Source organism: Nansenia antarctica, assembly GCF_963989245.1.
Source record: "Nansenia antarctica genome assembly, chromosome: 1".
Taxonomy (NCBI): domain Eukaryota; kingdom Metazoa; phylum Chordata; class Actinopteri; order Argentiniformes; family Microstomatidae; genus Nansenia; species Nansenia antarctica.
This window is the reverse complement of record NC_137674.1, coordinates 68,680,190-68,699,871: the sequence shown is the minus strand read 5'-3', so window position 1 is coordinate 68,699,871 and position 19,682 is coordinate 68,680,190. Positions and strand designations below refer to the sequence as shown.

At 40.6% G+C, this 19,682-nt stretch overlaps 2 protein-coding genes across 2 annotated transcripts; both read left to right on the top strand.

Moving 5' to 3' along the window:
- Positions 1-3,712: 3,712 nt before the first annotated feature.
- LOC308152447 (transmembrane matrix receptor MUP-4-like) lies at positions 3,713-9,678 on the top strand (the record flags this gene model as incomplete). The annotated part of the gene is made up of 5 exons (XM_080525432.1): positions 3,713-3,875; positions 4,727-5,221; positions 5,999-6,583; positions 8,724-8,849; positions 9,539-9,678. The coding sequence occupies 5 exons, from the start codon at positions 3,713-3,715 to the stop codon at positions 9,676-9,678; spliced, it is 1,509 nt and encodes a 502-aa protein (XP_080381558.1).
- Positions 9,679-14,195: 4,517 nt separating this feature from the next.
- On the top strand, positions 14,196-15,532 carry ttc32 (tetratricopeptide repeat domain 32). The gene is made up of 3 exons (XM_080545922.1): positions 14,196-14,374; positions 14,503-14,669; positions 15,148-15,532. The coding sequence occupies exons 1-3, from the start codon at positions 14,259-14,261 to the stop codon at positions 15,273-15,275; spliced, it is 411 nt and encodes a 136-aa protein (XP_080402048.1). The 5' UTR covers positions 14,196-14,258; the 3' UTR covers positions 15,276-15,532.
- The last annotated feature ends 4,150 nt before the right edge of the window (positions 15,533-19,682 follow it).

Below are 19,682 nucleotides of genomic sequence, written 5' to 3'. Positions count from 1 at the left end.
TGTCCTTTTATGAATTCATGTAACCTTTATTTACAGCGCCTTCGGAAAGTATTCAGATCCCTTAACTTTCCCCACATTTTGTTGTGTTATAGACTCAATTTAAATTAAAAGAATCTAGATGAAAGCACAGGTGGGTATACCTGCTGGGCATTGCTGCCTGTCGCACCTCCGACGGTGCCAGTGGGCTGACTGCAGGGTCGTCAGCCGGGAGCCACCCTTCACTGATGTTTCGCTCCTTTAATCCCGGAACATCTCAAGGTGGTGGAGCAGTGAAAAAAAAAATTAGGACAGCCTATGCCCTTATAGATGGTATTTCCCCCTTGCTGGTATTGCTGAAACAACCTCAATTAGACGTTTCCTATAACTGTCTACCAGTCTTTGATATCAACTGGGAGAATGTTTTTCACACAATGCAGAATTCTTTCAGCTGTGTGATGTTTGAGGGATGTCTTGCATGCACAGTCTGTTTCAAATCACCCCACATCATCTCAAATAGGATTAAGATCCGGGCTTTGACTTGGCCATTCCAGGGGCCTCATTCATAAAAAAGTACTTGAACGTCATCTTTGACTTTCACGTAAGCACAGTTTTCTAAACGGACGTAAGCATTATTTATAAAACGGGCTGAGATGGTTTAAAGTTGCGTACGTGCTTCCTTCTATAAATACCAACGCAGGTAAAATGAACGCAGGTGAATGAGGCTTGTATTAACGCCCTGTGATAGCGGCTCAATTATAGCGGCTGAATTAAGACAAGTGCTATAATATAGGGTAGTAGGCGTTCGTCTGGAAGTGGGAGAGGGCAGAGTAGGGTGGCTTCTCGGTAAATTGCATTTGTAACGTTTGATCATGACAACTAACCAGGCAAATGCTTAAACTCCCCAGTGAGCAATTTTACGTTGATTAGACGTCTAAACAACGTCTAAATGGCCCGTAGACGTCTAGGCCAAATCGAGGCTAAATATAGGCCAAATTGGAAATTTAAAAAACGTCTATGTTTAGACATTGAAATGCCGTTGAAACATAGACGTTGTTTCCCTTTCTATGTTTCAACGGCATTTCAACGTCTAAACATAGACGTTGTTTCAATTTCCAATTTAGCCTAAATTTAGCTTAATTATAACCTAGACATTGAAACACCGGTGTTTAAACGTCTAGGCTAAAACAAAGCCTAATGGAGGTGAAATTGAAACGACTGTTTCTATAGGCATTTCAACTGCAGACTATATATAGCTGTTGAAATGCAGTTTAAACAGACGTTTCAATTTCCAATTTCACATCAATTTAGCTTTGTTAAAGCCTAGACGTTTAAACACTTAGTAGAACTGTCTTAACCAATGATGTTGTTGTGACTACTGTGTTTTTTATTTTTATTTTTTTAAGATACAAATAAATGCCCTTTTAAGTTCAGGAACTTGTGGAGAGCAAATGTACACACACATATGTGCGTTCACACACACATGCACCCACGTGAAATACAGAAATACCTCATGTACATAAGTATTCAGACCCTTTGCTATGACACTCTTAAAATTAGCTAAAATGGAAAATGTCATCAACAAATCACTCAATAAGTTGAATTGACTCCATCTTAATGCAAGGATAATAGTTCATGTACATTTTTATTCATATATTTGTTTTCATAGGGCCTCTGATTTGCATAGGAATCAATTACTGCATCAAGTTATCAGTATGTTTGTCACTGTATGTTTGGCAGGGATTGTCAAGATCAAGAGAAAATTATGACATTTGCTGAGTTGGTAGTGACATCCTAATCTACACAGTGTGTATTTGATTCCTATGCAAATCAGAGCCCTATAAAACAAAGATATTAATTCCTGAAGGGGAATTAGAAGGAGGCATGTACATTTAGAATTGGCCATTTAGCAGACGCTTTTAATCCAAAACTATTTACAATAACAGATTACAGGGACATTCCCCCTGGAGTAACTGAGGGCGAACGCGAAGTGCCTTACTCAAGGGCACACTAGTGGTGGTGTTTCAGGCGGGATTTGAAGTCACTATCCACTACTAGACCATCACTACCCCAGGTTGTGCCCAGATATCCAGTATGAAACCTGCAGGGCAGGTTCTTGACTGAATCAAATTAGATCATTCCTCAGAATCTTTAGCCTATAAAGGGAAATCCAGATGTAAGAAAATAAACTCTCATTAAATCTGTCCTAACCTAACCAACTGTCAATTAACACGACCAGTGTCAATATGTTTTCACTTGTCAGATAGCGTTTCCCCTTTTGAAATTGTGGTTTTAAGATGTATCAAAGGCAAAACATAAAATGATGATGCCTTACTTATGTCTTTGCTTTCCATTTCCATTTCCAAGCATTTTTCAAAAATAATTTCTTCATGATATTAGTAGCGTCATAATGAAACTGCTTTGGGTGTCATAAGTTATTTTCCAATCATTTTCATTTGATTTCTCTTAAAAACATTATTTCTGTTAGATTGAGAACACTATATCTGACAGGGACACACGTTGACAGGATACCTGATCTCAGATTGTAGTTGACAGATGGTATCTGAATTAAAGAAGAGCTCTCTCTGACAAAAGCAAAACGTAATGTATCCAAGGAATAAAGAGTGATTTGTAGAACATTGTTTCAGGGGATCTGGTATGCAGTTTTTCCTGGTTAATGGCTTGGAAACTGTCTTAATCCGAAATTTCCCAATTTGTGAAAAACGTCCATAATCCTATAATCAGGTCTGTATAGGAAGGCCTAGAAAAACCTCTGAATTATGTGCGTCATTAGAGATAAAATGATTAGAAATGATTATAATAATACTAGCCTTAGCCTACAGATTTGTAGCGCATTACGTAGGTCTACTTTAACTTTATACGTCAATACGAATAATTCGCATATGTGGTAACCTTTGGATATTGCGCCATCTCGTGTCAATGAAAAATAGATGATTATTTCTAACCACTTGGAGAGATGTGGGTACCATCGACGTGTATGCAGCTGCTGAGAATTTAAAAAGAGTTCAAAGACATTTTGTTTTCGAAATATTCAGGCCTACCTATTCTTGAATTAATTAAATACATTTAATAATTACGTAGGCCTTGAATTTGACAACCACCAGCCATCAGTGAAGTGCAATATTTTTTAGCCTACTAATTAATACAAAAAATGTTTTTAAAAATAGTCTAGGTTTAGAAGAAGGTGATGGAAGGAAAAATCTTCCTCTATCACAGAGACTGCCAATGGCCCCGGGCCGGAGCTGGATTATTCTTCCTGCTACGACTGGTGGATTGATGATTCACTTGCTTAGTCAAATGTATTGAATAAGGCGTCTGCTAAATGCCCAAAATGTAAATGTTAATGTAAATTATGTATATTATATACTATACATTTCCAATCCTAGTGTCTTTTTATCGACACTAGCTATATTTGGTTTGCATGGCCTGCCCTATATCATCCAATTCGACGAGACCCACCGAAAGTGTGTGTGTGTGTGTGTGTGTGTGTGTGTGTGTGTGTGTGTGTGTGTGTGTGTGTGTGTGTGTGTGTGTGTGTGTGTGTGTGCGCGCGCGCGCCCGCGTGCGTGCATATCATCTGGATTGGACAATACTTTTACACGTGCTTTGGTCAGCGGTGCTCAAATGTGCTCTCAGGGGCCCTTTGGGAAATGAGTTTCACTCTTGTGGAGACTGGAGGCAAGAACTGTAACAGCGTGAGAAGAACTTGAGCACAATGAAGTCCTTATTCCGAAGTCTCGTCTGTTGCTTCTCCCTATTGGTGTCCGATGTATCTTCAACCTACAGGAACGGATTGGAGCCGCAGCAGATTTCGGCTCAAAGTTACGCGCAAGGCAGAAATGTTGCCCGGCCACCTCACAGGACGCTGGATCCTTCAAGTAAGTTTACATAGAAAGGTGTCGATCCCCGTACAGCTTTCTATTAGTATTTAATAACACTAATTAACAACCACAACTGAATTGGCCGGCACCTGTTAAGCCACATTTCACATTTAAGCATGTATGGAAATTACTTGATCAGCTACATTTCATGTATGTATGAAAATAACTTCATAAATAAAATGATGCGTCTATAGATTATATTATTAGCTGATAATAGCACGTAGTCCTAATTATTTCGAAGTGAATAAAGCCATATTTCTCAGTGTATTTTTCAGTGTATAGGGCATTCCTTAGTGAACATTTGGAAATGGACAGTAATTGTTTACAAATGTTGGATCATCTGTATTGATGTGCAGCCCATAAGTCCTAAGTAAGGCATAGAATAACATATCCATTTTAGATAAATATTTTTTTGTGTAAACATAACATTTTAGAACTGTCAGTCAAATTGTATTTGATGATGATATTTCTATTGTTGGTTAAACAATGAAACTAATGTTGACTATCAGCTAATGGTGTAACACAACATGTTCCATGGAACTGTACAACAATACAACAAGCATGGAAGTCATTCACAACTTACAGTAATAGCGTTTCACAAGTGCCATATTCTTACGGCTTGTTCGAAACGAGCCAAGCGGCTACCAGCTGAAAATATCTCTCATGCTTCAACTAATAACAAGTATTCTACTGCTGATAAAGAAGGCAGTTCATTATCACATCAACACACCACACATAAAATCATAACTACATCATACAGGTTACTGACTCACACATCTTTCCCGTTCACTGACTTCAACGTACTAATTTAAGCTCTATCGCTTCTCCTCCTTTCTGGTGGCCCAAAGTTCACGGCAATGATTACAGGTATAGAGGCTATCACTACCACCACCACCAGCCACCACGGATCCCCCCACCGGTGGTTTACCATCGACCTGTCCCTCTATACCCACACGTGGCTTACCACAGACCCTCTGCCCCCTCACCACCTGTGATTTATCATCACAGATTCAAAGGGCCAGCACCATCGCCACCGCTGGTGTACAACTACCTACACAAAGACCCATCTCCTCCCATAGTCCACCACCGATTTAAAGGTCCATTCCCACCGGTGAGCTATCACAAATTCAAAGGCCCGTGCACGCCGATGGTTCATCCCAAACCTACAGTCCCACCTCCACCCGTGGTCTACCCACCCACTGTACTTCCAACACCACCAGTGACCACCTTGCCACCAGTGACGACCACCTTGCCACCGGTGGTGACCACCACTCCCCCACCGCCGACGCTACCGGTCAGTACCCCAAGCGGCCTCGTCACCACCGTCAGTGCTGTGGAGCAAGGTAGAATATTCTGCAGCCAGGTTTTCCTTCAAATCCAACCATTCAAACGTTGAAGTTTTCCAGGTCAGCTCTCTCTTTTGTTTTTATTTTTACAAGTGATATACATACAGGCCTCTACTAATACTAAGAGTCAGTCACATAGCCTGGACACAAAAATAAGTCACTACAGATCTTTTTAAAAGTCACATGTTATGTTGGGCTCTATTTAATCACTCACAAATTATGTTCAAAGTTTAACAAAAACAATGAACCAAACTGCATATTGATTTATACATAACATGCTCTCTCACTAGAAAAGTATTATTTGTGACTTATTGAAACTGGTTTCCAGTTTAATAGGGCTCCACATCTTTTCAAGAAGGGCACCAGGAACAGTATGAAATGCCAAGTGTCTCTGCTGAATTATTCAAATTGGAAGTTCATTGGTCTGTGAAAGAATACAGTATGTCTCAATTTCAGGCATATTATATTGTAGTAACTAACCTCTACACAGTCTTACCTTCATAACCACTGAAACTCTGTACAATTCATGGCCTTCTGAACCCCACTTTCTCATCCTTTGACTCTCAAGGAACCCAGAATTGTACATTCCCCCACATAACGTTCAACGGTTTCCTTTTTGTTTAACTTTATTGTTTATAACTCTGTCTCATGGAACTAATATACATAATGTGTGTTTTCTGTCAACAAACTATGTGTGCATCATTGTGTATATATGGAAAAAACTGGGTATATAGCAGCTTGTTAAGAGCTGCAATGCTTCTGGTTGGCCACCAGGGACAACAGACTCTCAGTGCAGGAGTCGCCCCATGGACCTGGTGTTCATCATCGACAGCTCCCGCAGCGTGCGGCCCGGCGAGTTCGAGAAGGTCAAGATCTTCTTGGCTGACATGGTGGAAAACCTGGACGTGGGACCGGACGCCACCCGTGTGGCGGTGGTAAACTACGCCAGCACCGTGAAGATCGAGTTCCTGCTCAAATCCCACCTCAACAAGCAAGACATGAAGCAGGCGATCACCCGCATCGAGCCGCTGGCAGCAGGCACCATGACCGGCCTGGCCATCAAGACAGCCATGAACGAGGCGTTCACCGAGCTGGCGGGCATGCGGCCGCCCTCCAAAAACTTCGCCAAGGTGGCCATCATCGTGACGGACGGGCGGCCTCAGGACCAAGACCAGGTGGAGGAGGTCTCCGCGGCCGCCCGCGGGTCGGGCATCGAGATCTACGCCGTTGGAGTGGACCGGGCCGACATGCGCTCCCTGCAGCAGATGGCCAGCAACCCCCTGGACGATCACGTCTTCTACGTCGAGACCTACGGCGTCATCGAGAAGCTCCACTCCAAGTTTCGGGCGACGCTGTGCGGTAGGGAATGAGCTGGGTGGAGGAGAACAATCTTCTTGGTTTTAGTCCTAGTTGTGTAGTAATAATAATAATAATAATAATAATAATAATAATAATAATAATAATAACCTTTATTTGTATAGCACTTTTCCTGCAAACGTTGCAGCTCAAAGTGCTTTAATCATTATATAATCATCATTTAATTATTTAGTCATTTAAAGGCAATATTAAAAATATTAGTTTTTTAGTCTTGACTTGAACATATTTGCTGAGGTTGCATCCCTAATGTAAACTGGCAGTGCATTCCACAATTTGGGTGCATAAAATGAGAATGCAGCCTCACAAAATCTCTTCTTTTGTACAAGCCAGCGTCAGAAGACCTGAGAGGTCTATTGGGCTGATATGCTACCAAAATATATTTCAGATATTCTGGTGCTGTGCCAATGAGAGCTTTATAAAGAAAGAAAATGAGAAAATTATATTTTAAAAATAAAGTCTACTAGTCTGATGGGACTCAACCTGACCGCTACGTTCACCGTTCTGTTTCACTTCACATATCAGTCTGACATTCTTCCTCTTTGAGTCTAAGGGGCGTGGCTTAAAAACAATGTTCTATCTTCAAACAAGTCTACAGTAAACATGTTGTCCCCACCAAATTATGTAGCGCCGAATTGTGTGAATTGGTTCTATAGCACCCCCCTCAGGCCAATCAGTGTAATTTTCGAATTTCAGTTGTTTACCACTATCCCTTCAGCCAATCTGTGTAATTTTGTAAATACCGGTACTATGGCAAGACGCATCATTCACCCAAGTTTTGGTGAACATTTTCCTGAAATGAGAATTTTTGTGAGAAAATAACACACGAATGCACAGAGACAGATCAACAGATTCCTCCCTGATTTCATTGTGGGGGACAACAATCAGAAACCCTAACCAACACGCCAAGCCATCTCCATAGTTCTCCAAGGGCTTGTGTTTTTGCCAGACGGATATGTGAAGTGAAACAGAAGTGACCTGCCTATATGATCAGGCTGGATCTACCTGACTAACAGGTAGTTGAGTCTTCAGGTGTTAATTTAAACATCTTTGCTACCCTATTGTGTTAATTTAAAATCTTACATTGGCAAATTACATGATCCATCTGATTATATCTGGTTTTTCAAGAGTGAAGTGCACAGTGACCAAAGCTAGAAATGACATTGCAGCCAGACATAGCCTGCAGGTGTAGAGGATACTCTGGGACTAGAAGCACCTGAGGGATGACATGGTAAAAGGGCTTGCTATAGATTTCAAAGCACCAGAAGTATTTTTGGCCGATTTGCTTAAGCCATTCTTCATAAATGATGTGAACATAAATCAGGCCGTTCATTGTATTGAATTATAGACAGAATGGTCCTTTAACAAGTGCAATATGATTGAGAGGTAACTATGGTAAGGATTGACTGATGGAAAAAAAAGAAGCATCAGCATAAAGAGATTGCTTTGAATCTGTCAACCCCTCTGCTTTGCTTGACATTATCTGATATTTTAAAGCTTTAAAAAAAAAAAAAAAAGTATAGTAAATGTATCCTTTATGATTATCGGAGTCATGAAATGTTAGTCTGTTTTTTCTTCTAATATTCAATTGTTTTTAATATGTAAATATATTAAGCAGCTTCCCAGTCACATTATCCTTATGTGAGTATGCAGTGTCCTGCTGGCACCATGTCAATAGTTATTATTGATATACTTGCATACATCTCTTTGAAGCTTGCAAACATTGCTGTTTAAACTCAGACAATACAAGTGTCATTTGCTTTTACAATTTCATCAAACATGGCTATGGAAATATATATTACGCTCAGAAATATGTAAGTAGAAAACAGTAGTTCAATTTGTTATGTTATCTGTACTTAAGGTAATTAGCTACTATCAAACTGCCATCTTGGGTTACAACAGTATATGATTGCAAATGTCCAACGCCGCTATTAACAGATAGTTGGGTAAGTATGATTTATAAATGTATGTCTGTTAGCCTATGTTATTCTTACAAACTAAGGTGCCGTTTGATAGACAGAATGCTTACAGACGCTAACAGGCCAAGATGCTAGCAGCTAGCCTATGAAATTGTACTAATGCTGCTAGCTTACAGCTCCACCTCCTTAACCCCGGCTTATTCCAGGTCCGGACCCCTGTGCCATGGGACACGACTGCGAACACATATGTGTCAACAGCATCTCCTCCTTTTACTGCAAGTGCCGGAAGGGCTATATCTTGAACACGGACAAGAAAACGTGTGCCCTGAAACGTAAGAGCTGTAGGCTTCTGTGGTTATGACGTTGAGTTATCTGTCCAATGTATCATAAATGGATTGACCCCTTGATATTAGTGGGATGGTGGCATTATGAATATAGTGAAGATTCCTAAAACATTTGCTTCTAAGCAGAACATTAATGGCAAGGAGGCAAGGCTTATCTCAACTCTAAATCCAACTGGTGCTCAATCAATTTCTTCTTGATTCACCATTGGTGTTCCATTTGCCGGACAATTTGTAACACACTCGCAGAGCTGCTTCAACGTTACTGCGACGTTGTCATAGCATTTCATGTTGCCGATATTGGCCATGCAAATGGAACATACCTCACTCTGTGGTCCATTTGTCAGAGAATCCAAATGAAAAGGGAAGGTTTGTGGGTTCTACTCATTCAAGAGCAAGACTAAAATAGATAAGGGATGTGTTTTGGGGTGCTCTCCTAATATCAAAGGTATCAGCTGAGCCAAGCAACTAATATCAAAGGTAAAATGCAAAATGTTGCAAGCCCAGAAAGGCTTTTGGGATTTTGTATGTTCTACTATGCTTTTGTACAGTCGTATTAGACTGAAGAGTGTACTGAGATGAGCTGAGAGTTATTGAGTGGTGGGGGTCTTCTGTGTGTTTATGCTTATGTGTATAATCTGTAATACTAATGTGAAATCCTGCTCCATTCTGACATGAAGAGGTAAAGGCGGAGGTGGTGGTGCAAGACCCCTGTACGTGTGAGGCCAGGCTGGCCTTCCAGAAGCAAACGCTGGCGGCCTTCCAGGAGCTCACTGCCAGACATATCCTTTCAGATGATTTACACAGTTGGAAACGATAATACCATAACAACCCTCTGTTACAGTATGTGAAGACTTGGCCACCGGTACGCCTTTATAAAGCATCTAATGGATCATTCCGAGCGCGGAATGGGTGGAATGGGTTGAAATACATCTAAACCTTGAAATTATTTGGGAAGTTGTATATATGCTGGTTTCTGGTATGTCAACTGGATGAGTTGTAGAAGTAGTAAAATAACATCACAACTAGTTTTTGTTCATTTCAATAACCTTGTTACTAATAATTGTTGAGCTTATCCCGAATTACCTACCATGAAGAAAACGAGCCTTGACTGTTCTCACTAGCCGACATCACAGGGAGAGTCGAGCAGATTGAGCACATGATGGGTCATGTCTAAGGGAGGATGCAGTGGTGGGTATTGACCGTTTCCTGAATGGATGATTGGGAGGACTCTCCTCTCCCCAAACTCTCTGAGTTTTACCTCTGTTGATCTAACCCCTGCAGGGTCAACCAACCAACTGAGGCGTTCCAGCGAGCCATCACAGCCACGGACCACTGCAACACAGGCAGGAAACCCTCTCTTCCGTCATCCAACCAACGGATTTAGACAAGCCACCATGCGGAGCCTCTGATGGGCACAACTTCACCGGCTAGAGTGAAACAACTGTATTTTATGGCACGTCATCAAGCAGACAAAGGGCTGGATCTCATGGTCACAGCTTTCAGGGTCAGGGCCTCAGTATCTGCTATATGTGACACAGTCTGATCATTTGGTCCTCATGTCGGGATCCGATGTAATGATCTGACTTTTCTTTCGAAAAATGTGAATACATTTCTGCATCGCTAGTCAACTAACACAGCTTGTTTTGTGAGCCTGCTAACAATGTAAAGTAGTGTTATTAGGTATCAGTGGGGATTACTCACCCAATCTATTTCGTTGCAGTATTTTGACTTGACTAACGAGTTTGTATTGTGATTCTCAACAACGTTGAAACGTCGTTCCGTGGTTTCAGAAGAAAAGTCAGAACATTTTGATTGGTTGCTGACACGCAGACCAAATGATCAGACTGTGTCACATATAGGCATCACGTTTCCATAAAGCAGCGGTCAGAGGTCAGCGGCCGTCACTTAGCCAATAACTTTAGTCTAAATGGTAATATAGTTTTTTTGTTTTCTTGTTTTAAACGGTGGTCTACATTAGAGTCAATAGAAATGAATTGTTCTTTATATACACTACTTTTTCTGGTTGGCTAGCTGGTATGTATAAGCTTTTTTGTATTAGGTTGTGTCAAAATGTCAAAAGCTATTATGTGGGGAATTACACGCCCTTGTGTGTTGTATGCATTATCATATGAAAATTATAATGTTTGTATGGAAAGTGTATAAATGTATATGTGACAATAAACAAAACAAGCAGGAGAGGAGTCTGTGCTGTGCAGTGCATTTATTAACCCAATATATGAATTAATGAATGTTGAAGTATAACAATTTATAATATTAAAACTTCTATGATTGAAAATAATAAGACACATATCTCTGAATGAGCTTATATTTAAAATAGAATAACATTGGTCCAACACAAAACTGTGCATACTGTGTACATATGGCTCCGGATTCTGTACATCTATACAGCACATTCTGTAAATGTAGATACTGGATACTGCACAAAAGCAGCACTATTAGACTGTTTTATAGCTCTGAGATTCTAAGATTCTGTGTCAATATAGAAAGGCAAATATGTAGGTCTAGCCCCGAAATTTCTGTTAACACCATGTTAAAACGTAATCTGACTCTACAGTAACAGTGAAACCTTTCAGAAACCTACAGCATGTGAAGGAGAAGAAAGATCCCTTTATGTCAAACACCGTTGTTCATAAACCCACCTATACAGATTTTATCCATAAGAATTTACAATTGAATAGTTCCAAAAAACTCCATTGAACTAATTATGCCACATTATAGGCAAGGCAAGGCAATGCAAGTGAGTATTATACTCACCAAAATAACTTACTTCAATCACCTCTTTATAACTGGGTTACAGCACGTTCTTTCTACACATTGATCGTTGCCCTAACCGTGACGTTTTAAAATGAGTATTTGTTCATTTGTCTGAAACACCCGGGAGGCCTGTTATTCTGGCTGCTATGTCTGTGTGAGGTTCTCTGTCAACATTCAAACATTTACCTCACGTCTGCTCTGCTTCCTTTCACCGGCCCAGCTGTTTTCTGTTTATTTGCTATTTCAGTGGCTACATATAACACGTGTTTCTTTGTTAACCTCCCAACCTCAAATGGTTTGATAGTTGGTGATTCCATTGAATGGAACATTTTTCTTGAAATCAAAAGCTCTGATGTGGCCTTGAGTCTCTTAAAAATCCAGGGGAATCAACAATATATACCCCTAAAATATACTATATAGGACCCATCCACACTAAAATTCTGCAAAAGCCTGACATACCTAAACACAGCAAAACATGCAATGCCACAACAAGTTATCATACATATCAAACAAGGGAAGTATTATATTTTATTTTATTATTCACTTTGTATTCAACATAAAGTGTTGCTCATTTGGCCTGTTTTCATTCTACAAGGGTAAACGGTTGCCACCACTGAGAAACCTCTGCTGGCTGGTTGTCAATAGGTGGATTTGTCGTGCGGTTTTCTAGAGGTTATGGGATGATTGATGTCTGCCCTGTTTCTGCCAGACCAGAGTGGACTTTTGACACTCAGTGTTAATTCTCACAGCAAACAACAATATTTGGGGGCCTGGAAAAAAAACTGCTAGTTCCTGGGTTTTCCACCCCAAACACACACCATTTCCTTGAGTGTAAAGGCCAACCTACCAGGGGCAAAATAAACATTTTAAGTCTTTTTTTTTTTTTTAAAGGCGAGGCATTGACATATACAGTACATATTTGACATGAAGCATATGTCAGTCAGATGAAACTGTTTGTTTCCTGTGTTATGTACACTGTGCTCTGTGTGTTAGATGTGTCTATCAGAAAAAAATACTGTATGTCTGCAATCTACTCCACAAGCAGGCCCCCAAATACAAAGATGAAGCTATAATAATTTGTAGCTGTTTTTCAGAGGCCTGATGCCAGTCTGTTTTTAAGGCTGTTTATTGTGTAATACTGTGTATTGTTTTTGTATGTTCTTGTCTTTGTTTGTTTTTGTCTACCAACGAGGACCACGTTGGAAACAAGTGTTTCAGTACGCTTTTACGTGCTATCCTCTGGAATGTACTGTCTGTACTTTTTACCCAAATAAAAATCAATCAAATCAATCAAGGCTAGTTGAGTCTTGTGATGTAACCAACTGCAACAAGAACCCATTTCAGGCCACACATCCACCATCAGGCCACCATCACATCACAGTGCGTCATTGTGCACCACTGTATGTTATTCCTGCATCTGTCTACTGTGCTGACATCCACCGCCGTCCACCAGTGCCCCAGTGCCTCTTCCTCTGTGTGAACGTCCTGTCTTTGATCTGCCTGTCTTGGCCCGACCACACAGCAGGTTGGAGGGTAAATGGGGCGTGAAGGAAGTATCTAGTGAATAGCCCGTAGTTCCTTAAGGTGTCATTTTTTACAAGCGGGGCGCATGACCGGTTCACCTTAGAGATCATTCAGGGAATTTCCCACATAGGAGTCAAAGGTTATATTTTTGGAGCATTTTCCCTCTCCTATGTCTCTTGAGTTGCCAGTTGAATGTGTATGCACTTGAACAAATGGTAAACATTGTACATTTGTAGTTGACTTACATCTGATTACCAACTGTTTAAATGTTCTCAAAATGTAATTAATATAGAGGGTCAATTATGTGAATTGTGTGAATAGTGAATTATAATATGATTTGATTACCCCATTTAAATAGGCCTACACTTAAAGCTAACCCTGTCATATTTATCATATTAAATGGCAATCAAAGAATACAAATGACACCATTGATGAACAAATTGGCACTGGCCCTGCAGTCTTTACAAAACATTTAATGAAAACAAATGTTTGGAAATTAGATTCAAATGTTGTTGCAAATTGCACGTCTGAAAGTCCATACGGCCTACTGTTAACTAAAAGTATCTACTACATACTAACCATACTACATACTAACCATACTAACCATACTACATACTATTTAGAGCCTACTGTTTAGTAATGTGTTCAGTAAGTGACACTTTTCAACATCCTACAACTGTCTCAATACTGAGAACCCATCATCTGCAGGCTGCAGCTCAGTTCAATTTTGCCACTGACCGCCTCCCAATTTTTGGGACTAAAATCGGAAAGGACTTTCTGAATATGTATCTTGTGCAGTGAAATCAGGCTAAATGGAAAGCCAAATCTAGTATCACATATTGGCATTTTATATATACTCAATTTCGGTTAATTTCGCATGCAAAACTTTCTAAATCCTACCATTGGTCGCAGCTGAATTTACGTAACTAACGTAACTTACGTAACTAACGTAAACACGCACAAAGTGTTGATTGGATGTTCACGAATGTCGTCACTTCCTAAAACGCTGTCTGCTGTTGAGGAAGAGAAAACAAATCCTTCACATAACCTTTTTTTATTATTATATGTTTGCTTCTGTAAGTTGTTGAGCCATATCTTATGGAAGAAGACAATTCTCACACTCTTGAACATGCACATGTTGAGTTCAAAAAACGTTCTTTCAAACAAGCAGAAGAACTGTACACGAAGTTCATCACGTCCTGCTTGCAAACAAGGTAAATAGCAGCTGTGAGAGACATGACAGCTGATGTAGAGGAAGGTGAACTACCTGCCCATATTAAAATACAGAATTCAGTCACTATAATATAACTATAACATTATTATTCTTTGCATTGTATTTCAGAAAATGTGACGCAAACGACCTTGCAGTTGCTCTCAACAACCGCGGGCAGATAAAGTACTTCAGAGTGGATTTTTATGAAGCGATGGAAGACTACAGTTCTGCAGTTGAGGCTGATGGTCAATTTGAAGTCCCGTTCTACAACAGAGGACTAATCCATTATAGATTAGGTAATTAAATGCTGGATTAACACCACTTTGACAAAGGTGTGGACATTCCTATTTTAGCCACTAGGTGGACCCAGAAGAGCATTAATGCATTAATTAATTAATCTGCAGTCTTATATTTTGATTTATATGAAAAAATATGGACATATGTATGGACTAATATGTATGGACTAATATGGACATAAATATGGACTAATAACTCCTGATCATTGCACCTTGCACTTTACATGTTTTTGCACTAAGTTGTACAGTATATTTATTCACTTGCATTGGTACTGTCTATATTGTGTGTCTCGAGTATTGTTGTGTTATTGTTGTATGTATGTACTGTAGCTTGTTCAGCATGGAGAATAGCAAGTCATGTTCCTAGTGCACCGCACATGGCGAATAAAGTTGAATTGAATTGAATTGAAATAGTTTAGGCTAATGTATTAGTATACAGTCATGTTATTTAGAGATGTGTGTTTATGGTGTCTTGCAGGTTTTTTCCAGAACGCGGAGCGGGACTTCAAGAGAGCTCTAGAGCTCAACAGTAACTTTGAAGATGCCAAAATGAGCCTACAGCAAACGCTATTGGATCAACAGCACAAGATCAATAGGGGATATTGAGAGTATGGTTACATAGGAAGTCTGCTCTCTTCTGAGATATATATATATATTTGTACAAGCACAAGAACTTTGAAGTGAGAGGTATAGAATTAAGATTGTGACACATTTCAGATCTATGAATATGATATGTAATTTGATATTTGAATATGATATGTGAATATGATATTTATAATGATACACTTACTGATCAATGATAATGAAGTATAAATGCATACTCACCTGCTGATCAGGGTGACACTGTTGTTCTGTATGCTGATGCATCCACTTTGTTTTAAGTAAACAATAAATTATTCTCTGAGAGAATTTGATACAATCTTCAATATGGTTCTGTGATGTTATTTGTGTGTGTGTGCCATGCACACTAGTTGCCTGCTTTCCATCATCTTGCACGCTAATTCAGTAGCCACAAGCAGGATATGTAGGTATGTTTGGAATCAGATACTGCATACTACATTTTGTAGTACTTCACATTCATTCCCAGATTGCATTTTCTTAATTGAGTGCAGTATGACATCCTGGTCTTGCAAGCATACTAGGCAGCCATGCATACTTGGTGGTTGTTGTGATGTTAACTATATGGTAAGGAAGTGTGTGGTTTTAAAGCCTTTCACCAGGATTGAACTTCAGTGGAATTTGAAATAAGATACAGAGATAACTGCTATTATGTTCTATACAATACATCTCTATTGCAATTTAACAAGATTGTGAACGTCTGTTGATCTGTTGATGACTAATGACTATCACCTGTGCACCTGCATGATTGGCTACTAGATAAAACCGCTGGTTAGGGCCTCATGAGACATCAGGAACGGTGGTCCAATTCTGTAGATTTTTTCGGCTCTGTGGTGGTTCTGACAGCGCTTGGTCTCCAGCCTCTAACAAGTTGACAAACTTGCCTTGGCAAGATGTGGACCCTTGGATATCTGTGAGTAGATCTGTTCTGTGCTTTCTGCAATTTAAGTGTGTTTGCTTCTGCCTCATGTTTATTTTTGTCTTCAGTGTGACATGGATTTTTATGCTGGCTGCTGTGGTCTCTGCCCAAAAGAGACCAAGTTCAAATCCAAGTAAGGACTCTAATCGTGATCCCTAAACCTTCAATGTATTTACACCTGACTAATGCTGTTCACTGACTTTTTTTTCTATCCCCTCAACAGATGGTGGTTTGAGGTCAGAGTGCCTTGGAAATGTTTTGAGGCTTACTTTGGATAAATCTTTGGCTGTGGGGAATCAGCTAGAAATCAATGCTGTCAGTGAGTACTTAAATTAAGTTGTGACATGTGGTGGTCTAGTGGATAGTGAGTTCGACTGGTGATCGGAAGGTTGTGAGGGGGGGGGGGCATAGTAGAGGGAATTTATGCACTAACTTTTTTTTTTCTCCAGATGGCTCCAAACTTATTCAACTGACACCCAGGTTGGCTGCTCAGTGTGGGTACAGCATGGAATCTGACCCTTTGGGCAACACCAAAGTCTTTGCGTCTTTACTGGGCTGCTATGTTGAGAACCAGGTATGTGAAACTGTCCAAGCATGTGTTTTTTCCCCCCTAATAAAAGCTGAACTAAATTCCAACTTTTTTTTTTCCAGGAGGATGTGACCTTTAATCTCGGAATGCAGCTCAGAATGTTGGGGAACCCTCAGGGAGAGCAGGACTCTTATGATGTGACCAAAACGTGCAGCTATGCTAAATGGGCCTCCTGTGAGATCCTCTGTGACAGGAACTACATGGAGGTGAGGCATCTTAACTGATCCTAGGTCACCTGCTTGTGGTGGTTGTTTTGCATGTCACATGGATTAACACTAGAACGGCCATGGTGGGGTCATGAGTTAAAAAAAAAGATCTTTGCACTCATGCACGTATAATAATATCTTTGCACGCATTTCAGGACCCTCCTTTGCCTAGATGTGTTCTACCACCCAGCATCCTTAAATTATCAGGATAAGCTATTTTGCAGTTTTTCCTCGTAGGAGGCAGGCTAATTTACAAGATGGCCAACTAGTGGTCGTGTGTAAATGGCAGCTTCCCATTGTATAGACTATGGTCATTTGACCCCTGAGGCAGCTCGTATAGTAGGTACAATAGGCATGGTTCTAGTGTTAAGAATCAAAACATGACTTTACTAATAAAAACACTTAAACATTTTAAAGTTTACTAGATGCCTATAGTTCTCATCTTGACTTATGACCATTACTCTGTTCTCCAGGTGTCCACCCACGTGGCCAGGCCTGTGGCGGAGTCCAAGACTGTGGAAAGCCAAGCACCGCAGGTACAGGAACTCTGAGATTAATCCTGGCCTAATGTAACTACTGTGTTCCATTAATAGATTAAAGTTTTTATAGTTTGACTTGTTTTTTTCCCCACAGGCCATTGACACTCAAACCAATATGTGGAAGATGACGTTCTACACTCCAGAGGAGAAGGTCATGCTGGTGAGGGAAGCTCTGCGGGCTGGTTATGGAACAAAATCGACCCCGTCTCGACTAGTGATGCGAAGCCCCTACAATACAGCAGAGACCTACTCTGAGGATGTAAGCCCCTCTAACCAACATTTTACCACTGTTTTCTGATTTTTTGATGTGGCCACTAAATATCTGTCTTTTACCAGGTGGCTGGAGTTCCCATGGAGGTTTTCAGCGTTTCGAGTTACCACAGAGCGGATTGGGGCAAGACTCTTGTGGATTCAACCGCTGCTTGTCCTACTGGTGAGTATGTTGTCAAATTAAAAGGATTTTGGAGTTGATGGAGTTTCTTTTTTTTAAACTGTTCGGGTCGTTATATAGGTGGAGTGGTCTTCACTGAAGATGTCATCTCCTGGCATGTGCCTCGCTACATATCCCCCCTCATCACAAGTAACATCAAAATCCTTGAGCTTCACATGGGCATCGATGGCCAGAAGATGGACAAAACCAAGATGGCTGCCAGACGCTACTCACTCTCTGCCACCGAGTCTCATGTTGTCGTTGCAATCCCAGTGGGGTCACCTGATGGCTACTATAAGGTCGGCCATGCATGCCTTTTTGAGTAGTTTCTGTTCCTGTCTTAATGACTTGCTGCAATAACCTGTAATTGTGTTGCAGAGTCACGCCCCAGATTATCAGTATCACATCACCTTCTCTGTTGAACCCATGCTTGAGATGCTGTGGATGGCAGAAGACAAGGCTGAGACCAGATACAAAGTCCTCTTCCCCATCACCACCCCTCTGATGCCGAGGCCTCCCCAAGTTACAGACAGTGAGTCTGGTTAATTGGTGTCCCTTCTCCCCAAAATACTTAACAATTGTACACCTTCAAGTGTAATTGCAGGGTAGATGGTTTCTTGCCTCAAGTTGCCTTTGGGCCAGGAGAAACTAATCCTTGGTCAAGTTGTGTGAAAGTACATGACTTAACTTTAGCTGTGTGGCATGGTGAACTATCTCTGACAGTAGAGGTTCATGTGTTTGGTCATTTGACTTTTTTGTTGTAAGTTGTTACAATTATGTTGTGACTAGGCAGATTTCAAATGTCAAGGTTTTGTCTTGACTGCAATCATTTTTATAGGAAAATCCTATTGCTAATACTGTCCCAGATTTCAATATCTGGTCTTCTGGTTCAGTTGGTAGAGCATGGTGCTAGGAACACTTTTTGAAATGTATACTCACAAATGCAAGTCACTTTAGATAAAAGCATCAGCTAAGTGGAATGTATAACATCTCTTGTTTTGCAGATACTGTTCCTGAGCAGAGGATGTTTGATGTTATTTTGGGAACCTTCCTCTACGATGTGGAGCTGATTAACATCACGTTTTCAACTGGGGTGCTGTCTGTTGCTGAGTGCGATGCCAGAGGCTTCAACGTTCAGGAGCGTAGATTCTCCAATGGCTCAAAGACCTTCTCGCTCAAAGTGCTTTTCTCTGACGACGTTGTTTTGAAACATGTACGTCCCTGTCTTTGCAGTGTATTGGTCAACTGAACTGTCCTTTGTAGATGTAAATAATTTGAAATGTTTGTTCCTGCCATGTATGCATCATTCACCTCATGTCTGCAGAATCCTGAACCCACAGTGACTGTCTACCTCCTGCCATTGATCTTTGGCCTGCTCATTCTCCCTGAACAAACTCCATTCTCACACCCTGCAGAACTGGAGGTTTCTCTCAAAGATGTTGGTAAGGTCATCTGGGGGGGTTGGTCATGTCCTAGCGCTTCCTTTGGGTTCCATGATTTATGGTATTGACATACTTGTAACTGCACTCAGTGGTAAACTATACAAGGTATGGGTATTTGGTAAATAAATGGACTGACTTACATGGCACCTTATTCCAAAGTGCTTTACAATGGCCTCATTCACCCATTCTCACACCAATGGCAGCAACGCGCCGGTCCACTCATTGGGAGCAATTTGGGGCTCAGTGTCTTGCCCAAGAACACCTTGACAT

Coding starts and splice junctions, on each gene's coding strand:
- ttc32 (XM_080545922.1), top strand. CDS start 14,259: ATGGAAGAAGACAATTCTCACACTCTTGAACATGCACATGTTGAGTTC. Junction 14,375..14,502: donor ACGTCCTGCTTGCAAACAAG/GTAAATAGCAGC, acceptor ATTGTATTTCAG/AAAATGTGACGCAAACGACC. Junction 14,670..15,147: donor ACTAATCCATTATAGATTAG/GTAATTAAATGC, acceptor GGTGTCTTGCAG/GTTTTTTCCAGAACGCGGAG.